Source organism: Mustela putorius, unplaced genomic scaffold (assembly GCF_011764305.1).
Source record: "Mustela putorius furo isolate JIRA1106 unplaced genomic scaffold, ASM1176430v1.1 tig00000580_pilon_pilon_pilon, whole genome shotgun sequence".
NCBI lineage: Eukaryota > Metazoa > Chordata > Mammalia > Carnivora > Mustelidae > Mustela > Mustela putorius.
In genome coordinates, this window is record NW_025421423.1 from 11,017,383 (window position 1) to 11,029,608 (window position 12,226).

The 12,226-nt window shown below is 43.1% G+C and overlaps 1 protein-coding gene and 1 long non-coding RNA gene across 15 annotated transcripts in view; one reads left to right on the plus strand and one right to left on the minus strand.

Annotated features, from left to right (window-relative positions):
• ZNF462 (zinc finger protein 462) overlaps positions 1–12,226 on the plus strand; it is a 144,806-nt gene that overhangs the window by 116,309 nt on the left and 16,271 nt on the right. For all 13 annotated transcript variants that reach the window (XR_006607198.1, XR_006607199.1, XM_013053680.2 and 10 more), the window contains one exon: positions 5,185–5,408. Coding sequence is in view for 11 of the 13 variants with exons in the window: in XM_013053680.2 (XP_012909134.1) it covers positions 5,185–5,408 (224 nt within the window). In the remaining 2 variants the exon portion in view is untranslated. The remainder of the gene's footprint in view (positions 1–5,184; positions 5,409–12,226) is intronic.
• On the minus strand, positions 1,078–9,887 carry LOC123392477. 2 transcript variants are annotated; one of them, XR_006607202.1, is made up of 4 exons: positions 9,615–9,887; positions 6,976–7,081; positions 5,012–5,545; positions 1,078–3,277 (listed from the first exon to the last, which is right to left on the minus strand). It is a non-coding gene; the product is annotated as an uncharacterized LOC123392477 (long non-coding RNA). The 2 variants fall into 2 exon arrangements; XR_006607201.1 differs by lacking the exon at positions 9,615–9,887 and having other exon boundaries at positions 6,976–7,618.

The window sequence follows — 12,226 nt, forward strand, 5'->3', positions numbered from 1 at the left end:
TGTATGTCCTCTCCTCTTCTTCTAAGAATGCTACTCATTGAATTTAGGCCTCACCCAAACTACTGTGACCTCATCCTGACTAGTTACATTCATCTGTAAGGACCTTATGTCCTAATAAGGTCTCATATCAAGGTTCTAGGTGCACATAAGCTTCTGGGGGACACTATTGGACCCACTACATGAGTGGGAAGGAAAAATTTAGACCACTCAGGTACGTGGGAGCAAGGTGTGTTGACATAGTGGTGTTTGAGTGTTCTGAGTGAGACTGAAGGGAATATAGGGGACAGGACTGGTAAAGTGTGTTCTGGCCAACTTAGGTAGAGCTTGGATACCAATGTAGGAGTTTGAACTTTATTCAGTAGGCAGATGGGAAGCCAGGGTACCTGATGAATACCAGTTTAGGAAAGATTGAAGCCAAGGATCGGTAGACCCATTTCTTTCAGGAACTTAGTTCTGATCAACATTTGGTGAGATTGGCCATGATTGGACAGCTTGAAAAGGAAAAAATTAAGCCCTAAGAATTTTGTTTAAGGGAAAAGGTTGGAGGTAGGGCTTTTGATGGGTTTTCATTCAATGCAACAAATATTTATTGAACATTCACTATAATGCTAGCATTGTTTTAATCCCTAGGGATACAGCCATGAAGAGTCGGGCAGTCTGTGCGCTGAAGGAACTTGAACTTTAATGGGAAGAGAGACCATGAATAGGGAATATTTTCATGAGTACATTTCCACAGAGTTTATCACCATCACTGGAATCACGCTGCCTTGTGCACAGACCGCTTTGCCTGGATGTATCTTGCACACCTTTGGTGCACCTGGAAAATTGGGTACAGATTGAATTACAGTTTTGCCAGATATTTTTATTTCTATTTCTGGAGCTGTGTAATCCCCGATGCCGGTCTCCAGTTGGCATATTAATTTAAAGCTTCTGCTCCCCAGCCCGTAACCCCATATATGGGCAAATACTGAATTTAACTGTACCCTGCAGGTGGGCGCCTTTTGGGAACAAAACTAATCTCCCTTAATTTACTTGATCCGTATCGTTTTTCTTAAGAAAAAAAAAAAGCTACAGTGATATTGCCAGTCTTTCATTTTATTCCATGAAATTACACATTCCCTTCCATCCCCACCAAATACTTTTGCCAGTTAGAATGAGAGGTGTGGTTCCTGGCTTTCTCTGATTTGACAGTGGTAGCCTGGCTAACGTCAGAATTAGTAACTTCTTACCAGGAGCCGTTGTCCTTACGTTTGTGTGTGTCCATTTATGGTCATGTTTTGGACTCCATTGTTTTTTTAGGAACTATTGTTCTTTTCCTAATGGCTTTCTAGTACTCAGCTTTTGTCACTTACTTGGCCTAGAGTAATAGGTGGGGCTTTGGTTTGGCCCAAAGAGGGTCTCAGCCCCCCGAGCAGGATCATTTGCATACGGAGTTTGTTGGCGTGAATGACTTCCAGATCTCTCCCTGCTTCGTTCAGACTTGGCACGTTGTGGGGAGGAAACCCAAGTGTGCTGTGGTCTGCCTTTCAGGAAGAATTTTTACTTGGTGACTCTGGACTCCACAGTGATGTGGTTTTTCTCTGTTTTGAGCAGAAGTGACCCTCCGCCCTCTTGGTAGTTGGAATTCAGCCGATTCTTCCACTGAGCTCTACGGGAGCTTGACAACACACCCTTCTAAGCTCTGTTGCGCTTGGGTTCCCACAGGCTTCCGTGGGGCATTCCTCCTGGGCTTCGTGTCCAGCTGCAGCACCAAGCAGCCTTTGAGTAGGAAGAGATGAGAGACACAATCTATCTTGTAGTCAAACTGGTGAAGTCATAATATTTTTGCAGCCAGCTCTGGAAGCTGAGTCACAATGAGTGTGATTCAAGCCTTGGTTTCTTACCCAAGGTAATTTTGAGAGGTGTGAAGTCAAGAAAGACCCACAGTTGTCGCTGCCTTCATAGAAAAAAAAAAAAAAAGCCTTGAGCCCTAGGCTTCTGTAGCCAAGACAGGGCTCCATCCATACCTGGAAACATTCCAGTCTCTAACTTTATGTCCTTGACTTGCCTCAGTAATGAATAACCTCATTCAGAAGGCACTGTCAGTGATTTGCCCACCTTTCCAAGTCTGTCTTGTTTTTTATCTTGGTCGTGTTAGTCGTGTTTTCAGGTAGAAAAATTAACTTTTTTTTCCCCCTAAAATGAACATCTTAGTACAAGTCCACGTAACCCAGAGACTTGGAATGTTGGGGTGTCTTCGTTTGGAAATGAGAAGTCTGATGTTTCAGAGTGAGGAAGCAAGCAGGAAGCTGCCTCTTACCTGATTCAGAAGATACTCGAAAGAAGTTCAACTAGAAATGGTTGCCTTAGATATGTCTGTAGCTCTTGAACTCTTAATCGGTTAGGAATCAGAGGCTCATCAGTGAACGGCATGCGGATCTAATGATCCAAGAGAGTTCTTTTCCGGGGGTGAAGGAGAGGAGGGTGCTGGCACAGGTCAGCCAGGAGACCTGTGCTCCCAGGTCACAACTTTGTTCTGAACCAGAGGCGTGACTTTGAGGAAGGCGTGCAGCAGGCCAGTCCTCAGCTTCCACACCAATAAACTAAAGGTAATAAAACTGACTTTGCAGAGTCTTTCGAGAATAAAAATTTAACCATGAGGGTAGAATGCCTAACAGTGCTTGAAACAGAGTGAGCTCCTGGTAAATCGCCATGGTCACTTCCATGAATCATTATTATTTAAACTCCAGGCTATTTTGAGGGCTCATGACTTTGTTAAGATTCACTTAGATCTACATAGTGAAATGGGAAACTGCAAAGAAAACTAAGGTGGTAGAGCAGTTGAAAGCGAGGCCTGTAAAACCCCAGTCTGAAAGAAGCGATTCTTTATGGGGAGAAGCGAAGACTGGAGGCTTGGCCGCACGGCTGTCTCCAAGGTGCTGGAGGCATCATTACAGGGGCTGTTAGACCAGCTGTGGTCCATCTCCCTGGCAGTCAGCAGGGCTGGAGACAGAGTGCATGCAGCAGAAATGACACAACCCAGAGTGGGAGCCAACACAGAGCAAAGGGGGTTGCAGCATCAAGGCGGCAGAAAAGTCCGTGGGAGCACTGCCCGTGAGCCCCTGAGGCATTGGGCCCATCCCAGTGGTTCAGCCTGTACCCATCTCGTGCTTGGGCGCCGGCTTGCACCCGTGTCTTAGCCAGAGCAGCTGGAGGTAATGCTGACACTTGGTGTCGAGTAGTGGTCATCAGCTGGAGTCAGGGTGCCTTTGTCCGGAGGCATTTTTGGTTGTCACCCCTGGGGAAGAAGGGTGCCAGGGCAGGTCAGTGGAGTCCAGGGACCCTTGTGAACATCCCGCAGGGCAGAGTACAGCCCCCGGAGTATAGCCTTTTCGAGCCTCAGAATGTCAGGAGAGCTACTGTTGAGAAGCCCCAGGCCCCACGAGTGGAACGTCATGGCCTGGGCTTTCTCAGGACTCCGGCTGGCTTATGCCAAAGCCTTTTTTCCTCCGATTACACCGAACCATAGAACTGAATGGTTAGAAGACTGTTAAACATTTGCTATTCTAAGAAAATGTGTGGATTACATTATAATCATGTGTTTCTTAGCTGTCTGCTCTACTTTGGTTTAAAAATATTTATATTGCTAAATAAGCGACTGACTCTTTGTATAGGGAAACTAACATATGCATTAGAGCTCTGGGGAATATGTAGCAGACACCACCTTCCACGCTTCCTCTGGCCAGCTTTTTGCTAGCCAGTTAATCGCCGTATTCAAGGACTTCCAAGGCAGGGACTGCCCTGCATGCAGTGAGAATGTGGTTGCTGAGCCCACAGCGTGGCTTTGGGTGGGGAGGATTCCCCAAGGGCCAACCCCGGCCAACACAACGGGAGGGCTCTCAGAGAGAGCTGCCTCAGTGCACAAAGCACTGATGTCTGGAAATGTTGCTACTCAGTGACTCTGAGAATAAATCACGCTTTCTTGACTTAATAATACATTGCTATTTCTAAATAATATAAGTATATGTTGTGTGCGTCCATTTGTAAACTTCCAGAGTCTTCTGAAATCCAGACACAGCATGAAAACACACGCTATATTTGATCCTTGCATAAATAGCACAGATTTTAATTTTATCCCAGTTATGGATATCTGGCGCGTGCACCGATACTCTGGGCAGACTGGTGTGAAATTTAATTTGAGCAGTTAAACACAAGGGTGAGAGAGTGCAAAATAAACAAGCACACGCATTTCCAGCCCTACAGCATTTGGTATGTTAATGGGCAAAGCACCCAAATCCTCTCTCTCTTTTATTTTTTCCCTTGTGACAATCAGATTACAGATTGTCTGAAAAGGCACAAATCCTCCCTATCTCCCTCACCCCCCCCCCAGCGGGGACCCCCCCCACACCCTGAATGTTTCCCGCAGCCATTTCATTTGTGAGCTTCTCTGAGTTAGAGCTGGAGTTTTAGTGAATGAAAACCTACAGGTCCTTTGTTTTTAAAATTTGTTATTAGAGATTCCCTTGGTTTCAGGAGAAGGACAACGGTCTTCTTGAGAGCATCTCAGAAGGGGAAACAGGAGTGGAACTGGAAACAGTGGGCTGTAAACGGTTTGCTTTTCGACAGGCGGGGATGGAGATCACAGCTGGGCGAATTACAACGTCTGTGATCTTTGGAAAGTTACTAAGAGTCCTGTCCGTTGCTTTACTGATTTGTAAAAACAGGAATACCTCCAGCCTAAGAGAGTTGCCAGTAAAGGTGCACCATTGGAGCACACAGGTGCTTAGGAACCATCTGTTCCCTCTCTGCTTAGGGGCATCTCTGGGTCCAGCTCAAATAGCACATACTAAGGAGGTGCTCAGGCGGGCTGTCAGTCGTCATCGCGCTGGGTAAACCGTGGCAGCCAGTCTCATCCCCTCCGTTAGCCACCTGCATTCAGGAATTAGCAAGCACCTCCCAGCCTCCCTCCTCGGTATAAAGATCACTCTGGGGATGGAGTATACCAAGAGGCTTTGGTCTTACAAACACTTACCTGGACCAGAAGATGCTGTTTGGGGAACGGAGGGAGAGGCAGTGTGCACATGAGTTCATGGACACCCACGAAAGGTAGCAAAACCGGTTGAGTTCCTTCCTTTATTCCAAAGACAGAGCGCGTGCGGACCATCAGTAAAAACTTCCATCTTTCCATTCAATTTGTTTCCACAGAAGAGCGAGTTGTCCCCATCGAAGTGTGCCGTTCCAAACTGTCCAAATACTTGCAGGGAGTAGTTTTCCGCTGTGATAAGTGCACCTTCACCTGCTCCAGTGACGAGAGCCTCCAGCAACACATAGAAAAGCACAACGAACTAAAACCTTACAAATGCCAGCTCTGCTACTATGAGACCAAGCACACGGAGGAACTGGACAGCCACCTTCGGGATGAGCATAAGGTACCTGCCGTCTTCCTGCCCTCACCCCGCGGCACCCCTGTGGGGATCGGGCCTGGCCGGGACACTGAGCTCCGGGTGGTCACACCCGCTGGGGGCGAGTTGGGACTAAAGGTTGCGGGCACGTTTCCGACTTTTTTCTATGATGAAAGAAATGAGAGGTCATGTTAGGAAACTGGAACACAGAGATGAGCATAAGGAAAGTCACCCCGGATGCTGCCACCAAATCCACCTGCTTGGCCCTTTTTATCTCTTCTCTGCCCATTTCCCCTTGTTTTACCTAATTCTGGTGATACCACATGTAAACTACTATGTCATCCTTCTAAAAAAAAGTTTTGTTTTTTTTTTACTTGACAATCTCACAGGAGTATTTTTCCATGTTATTTTAAATGTATCGTCACAGGAATTGACGAACTTTCTCTATAAAGAACCAGATAGTCAATATTTTAGGCTTTGCAGGCCAGATGGCCTCAGTGGTAAGCATGCAACTCTGCCTTTTGTAGCAAGAAAGCAGCCACAGACAAGACATAAATGAACGGGCACGGCTGTGTCCCAGCGATCCCTTGTTTACAGAAGTAGGCAGCAGGCAGAGGACCTGGACGGAGGTGCTGACCCCTGATGTGATGGCCAGCCACCTTGTCCCTCAACCATGTAGGTCGTTTCCACTATTTTGCTAACTACTGAGATTTTCCAAAGCCTTGCTGTTCATGTCTAAACACTGTAAGGATTGGAAAAGATGTGTTTTACTGGGGGAGGAGGATTGATAAAAAACAGATCAGTCTGACCTAAAATAAGGGGTTTGTGAAGAAAACTTGTCTTCCAAAGGTGTGCTGATCGGAAGGCAGGGTCCTACAGGGCGGCTTCAGAGGGTTTATTTGGCACATGGGGGAACCGAGGTGCTTGCTTCTGGTTTTGTGGCTTGCCCAGAGTGTAGAGGAGCTACAATCTGTATTTGTTTCTTGAAAAAAAAAGCTGATTGAAATGTTTTCTAATTGACCCCAAAATCCAAAATAGCGAGGGAGTGTTTACTTAAGGCCCAATGAGAAGGGCTTTTAATAGTTTCTTTTTTCTGTTCCGTGTCCTCCTCTTTTCTGGCTTTGCAAACCCCGAGTTATCAAGACTTGCGCCTGAATCCTCTGTGTCCAAGGGTTAGAATTTTTCTGCGGGGTGTGGGACAGAGAAGGCTGTGCTTTACCACCCCTCCGTAATGAAATGGTTTTGTAGGCACTTTTCTGCTCAGGAATGCATTCATTTTCTAATGTGTCTACCCAAAACTGAAAGCAGAGAAGAAAAGCTTGAGTTTACCTCACTGAAAAACTTTCATAGCCTTTCTCAGTCAAACTTCCTGGGCATCTCTGCCCCCAAACTCAAAGGGTAATCGCCCATCCATTTCAAACCAAGCTTTCTACATTTTTGCACATGGATCTTATTTATGTAACCACCTCAGATCTTTTTATTATAGTGTTCAAGCCTTTGGGCTGGTATTTTGGGAGAGCGCAAACCAGGAAGATAAATTCTCCCGTTGTTACACAGTTACTGTGAGTCACTGGTGAGAAGGTTAGAACCATACCTGCATGGAACTGAGGACTTCCTGAGCGGGCATGGAAAGTTGGGGCTTCAGGGTATCCATCAGGGCAGTGGATAGTGCCAGACGAGAGGGGCCCAATTTAGAGCTTCTGGAACCAAACAGACCTGACTTTGAATCTTGTCTCCACTGCTGACTGTACAACTTTAGCAAGTTACTTAAATTTCTGTATTTTCTGATTTCTAAATGGGAATCATTTGATCTTCCTCAGAAGTTGTGCAAGATTAAATGAAGTCCTGGTATATCCCACACTTTGATGAGACCCAAGGTGTTCCTCAGAATTGATCTGTGGTACCTATCAGAAAGGCAGTTAAGTTCCCAAAGAACTAAAATATATTTAAAAATCACTAATTATACCTTGCATCTTGGATACGGTCTTTTGATGTTATATTTTCACTATGCCATGTTATGTTCTTTAATTTTACTCTTTCTCGTGGCTGACCAGCTTATTAAGTTCAGTGAGCACGTAACAGGCTAAAGAATTGCCACTTCCAGCGTGCGTAATGATGTTCACCATTGTCTCAATTGTTGTTAAGTTTACGAGACTCCTGCTTATTACTGACGGCAGCGCTTTCTCCTGCTTTCTATTTCTCCATTTCTAAATGATGAGAATAAAATGTATGTCGAATTTTTTAAATAACTATCCAAGCACTTTTTTTTTTTAAAGATTGTATTTATTTATGTGAAAGAGAGAGAATACAGCGAGAAAGAGAGAGAACAAATGGGAGGTGAGAGGCAGAGGGAGAGATGGAAGCAGGCTCCTGCTGAGCAGAGAGCCCGATGCAGGGCTTGATCCCAGGACTCCGGGATCATGACCTGAGCCAAAGGCAGACGCTTAACTGACTGAGCCACCCAAGTGCCCCCAGACACTATAAACAAGGATAACAGTGCTGCTGAAATGGAAGTTCTGACTGGTAGGCAGTGACATACACTGGTTAAAAACCATCAATTAAAAAAAAAAAAATTCAATTTATTGGTGATTTCAGCATTTATGAAAGGGATAGGAGTATCATTGTACAATGAGCTAAAGTGACATTTGCTAATCATCCAAATAAAAGTCAAGGACCAAAATGCCTGGGTGGCTCAGTTGGTTAAGCATCTGCTTTAGGTTCAGGTCTTGATCTCAGGGTCCTGGGAGGGAGCCCCAAGTCTGGTTCCCTGCTCAGTGGGGAACCTGCTTCTCACTCTCTTGCTTTACCTACTCCTGCTCTCTCTTTCTCTCTGTCTCTCAAATAAATAAAATCTTTTTTAAAAATGTCAAGGACCATAAGGCAAGAACAAAAAATTAAAGGTATAAGAATTGGAAGAAATGAGACTACTTGCATTCACAGACAATTCACAGACAAGGTGACTTTGTACATGGAAAAATCTAAGTAATCTGTATTTTTTTTTAAAAAGCTGCAAGGATATTAGTATAGCAAAGTTGCAGGACATAAGGGCAATATGCAAAAATCAATTCCATGTCTACATACTAGAAATGGAAATCAGAAAGTAAGATTTGATTAATTTCATTTACGGTAACATCTAAAAGAATATAATATTTAAGAATAAATTTAACATAGGAACTGTGAAGGCTATACACTGAAAATTACAAGATGTTTTTTTTTTTTTAAAGATTTTATTTATTTATTTGACAGACAGAGATCACAAGTAGGCAGAGAGGCAGGCAGAGAGAGAGGAGGAAGCAGGCTCCCCGCCAAGCAGAGAGCCCGATCCCAGGACCCTGAGATCATGACCCGAGCTGAAGGCAGCGGCTTAACCCACTGAGCCACCCAGGCACCCCTACAAGATGTTTTTGAGGAAAAATAAGAGAACTCAGTTAATGCAACATATACTGTATTCCTGGATGAGAGGACCCAATATTGGCAATTCTCCCCAAATTGATCTATAGATCTGATGGAATCTCTGTCAAGACCTCTTTTCTTTGATAGACGTTGACAGACTGATCCTACCATGTAAATGCAGAGGATCTAGAATAGCCTAAACACTAAAGAAAAAGAATAAAATTGGAGGACTTCACCCTTCCTTATTTCAAAAGCTATTTTACACCAGAGCATGTGGTATTAGCATAAGGATAGATGCGTGGATCACTGATGCAGAAGAAAAAGTCCGGAAGTCAGCCCTCATGTGGTCAGTTGACTTTTTTCTTTTAACCAAGGGTACCAAGGTAATAAGGAAAGGATAGTTCTTCCACAAATAGTGCTTGAACAGTTGGATACCCACATACAAAGTAATGATCATTGACCCTTAATTCACTCCTAACAAAAAAAATTATGTCAAAATGGATCATAAACTTCAGCCTATGAACTAAAACCATAAAACTCCAGAAAAAGAGTAGAAAATCTCCTTGGATTAAGAGAAATTTTCTTAGATACAATAAAAAAGCTACAGACATTAAAAAGAAGAAAAATGAGTAAATTAGATGTCATCAAACACAAATTTCTGCTCTTCAGAAACACTATTAACAAAACAAAAAGGCAAGCAACAGATTGGAAGCAAATATTTGCAAAGTAATTATCTAGCAAAGGTTTTTAACCAAAATATACAAAGAACTTCTACAACTCAATAGTGAGAAGATAAAAACTCAGTTTAGCATGAGAAAAAAATGTGAATAGTCAAGTTACCTGTGAGGATACACAAATGACAAGTGATCATGAGCTCGGTAAGATTCATCTAGGAAAACGCAAAATAAGACAACAGTAAGATGTCACTATCCACCCACAAGAACGGCTGAAATTAAGAAGATAGTGCCGAAGTGTTGGCAAGGATGTGGAGAAACTGGAAATCTCATACAGTGTTGGTTGGAATGTAAAATGGCATATTCACTTGGGAGCATTTTGGCAATTTGTTTAAAAGTTAAACATCCACTTGCTGTCTGATCCAGTGAGTCTGCTCCCACATAAATTGGATGGAAAAACAAAATGTGCTATATCCATAAAATGGGAAACTAATCAGTACAAAGAAATGAGGGACTCCTGGGTGGCTCAGTTGGTTGGACCACATGATCCCCAATTCCCGGGATTGAGTCCCACATCAGGCTCCCAGCTCCCTCTGACCTTCTCCCCTCTCATGTTCTCTCTCACTTTCTCTCTCTCTCAAATAAATAAAATCTTTTTAAAAATACAAATAAATGAGCCTACTGATACATGGAGCAACATGGATAAATCTCAAGAAGATCATGTTAATCAGACAGGAGCTAGACACGAAAGATCACATATTATATGATTCCCTATACATGAAATTTCTAGAAAAGACAAAACTGTGGAGATAAAGCAAGTTGGAGGTTGTGTGGGGCTGGAGGTTGGGAGAGGGATTGCAGAGGTTATGAGGGAACTTCTCAAAGTAAGAGAAGAATTCTTAAATGAAATTGTGGTGAGGGTTGCACAAATGCATACATTTACTAAAACTCACTGAACTATTTATTTAAAACAGATGACTTTTATGGTGAGTAAATTATACCTCATACCTAAAAGATTCAAGTTTCCCAGGACCTGACCCACATAGTAGATCCTCAAAAATGTTAATTTCCTGCAGGCTTTTTTCTTTCTTTTTTTTTTTTTTTTAAATGAACTTGATCCTGGGAACAGATCAATCTACAAGATGCTGGAGATCCAGACTATTGTATAAACCACCAAAAATAAAGTGCAATAGACTTAGCCATTAGTTCTAAATTAAAGTTTACTTTTCCCTACCCCCACCCAGTAAGACTGTTTTGAGAGCATCGCTCACCCTCTTCTTCCACTAATACCGTGAGGTGATTTGTGTGGTGGAGAGAATCTGCAGAGGAAACTACAAGACCGTAGGATGTGTCTCTCATCAAAGGATGTCGTTGAACAGAACTGGATCTCCAAAGCTGAACTTCTGAATTCTACCTGCAAAGCCTGGAGACCTCAGGAATGTCTCTGTCAAGTTGACTGGGCAGAATCCCGGTCCTTCAGGAAGGATCCTTGAAGTCAAATATCCGCTTCTAGTCAAGAACCAGATCCTTGCCTGTGCTGGATGCACGCTGCCCTGTTTATCCTCAGAAGCCCGGGTGCAGTACAAGAGGGATGAGAGCAGCAGCCCTCATGGTGAACATGACGCAACATCTTGTCTTCCTAGACCTTAATCTTTGCACCAGTGACCAAAGACTCACTTGCAGTCTCTTGGAATCTAAAGTAAATAGTACAGGCGATTTAAAATTTTATTTTTCATCCTTCAGTTCTGTTCTTTTCGATCTCACTATCTCTTCTAGAGACAGACTGCTCTATGCCTTCAATCCCTCCCTCTCTTCACACGCGCTTACCCAATGCGCTTACCCACACACACACACACTCTGAAGCCCTCCGTTAGTAGCACCGTTTATTAGTAATGCTGGTGAGAGATGAGGACAACAGTTTTAAGGACCTTAAAGTCATGAAGAAGAAGAAGAAGAAGAAAAAAAAAACCTTCCCCTTCTCACAGTTAAAAAACTCATTTTTTTAAAGAAAGTTTTTAAGTGTATGCGGTACCTTGTTAGTGTTCTTTATAGTTCTGGAGTCTCTTTGCTAGTTTAAGGAACATAAAAATATATTATCTCTAACTTGGTTTGCTCATAAAATTGTCATGTTCGCTATATTAAATTTAGAAGGATAGTCTATTCAGGCAATACACATTCACTAATTGAATTTACTTTGAAATGTTTTTAATTTTTTATACAAATGGAGCCTCAGGCGGCCAAACTCTAAGGAACTCGGATCTCTTACTCTTACTCTTTGCCGGTTTGGGGGAAGCAGCACGACCTTAAGCTCAGGAGGCATCACCAACATTTCAGTTATGCCAATAAAATTGTTCAGTTTTCTGGACTAGTAAAATCCACAGTGGCAGAAGAGTCCCATAGAACATTTGTGTCCAGCAAAGGAAATGAGAAGAAAGAAAACAAAAGAAACTTCCTTTGATTCCAAATTATAAAACACACCTTTGGCCACATGTTTTGGGACTGCGTTTAATTTTGAAACTGAGTGCCAGCAGCTTTATCTTGATCGACTGAGGATTGATCCAAGCTGGAGGTTTCTCCTGAAGATTACATCACATCAGTTCCGCTTTTCGTTATAGTAGTCTTGTTTCTTGATTTGTTGACCACAGCCCCCGTTTCTTTCATGGATTTTGGACATAAGAAGTAAATGTGGAAAGAGCATTTTTCTGACCATTTTTCCGAGGGATGTGCCTGGTCGAACCTTACATGGTATTTTTTAAGTAGACATTTGAAGATGGTCTT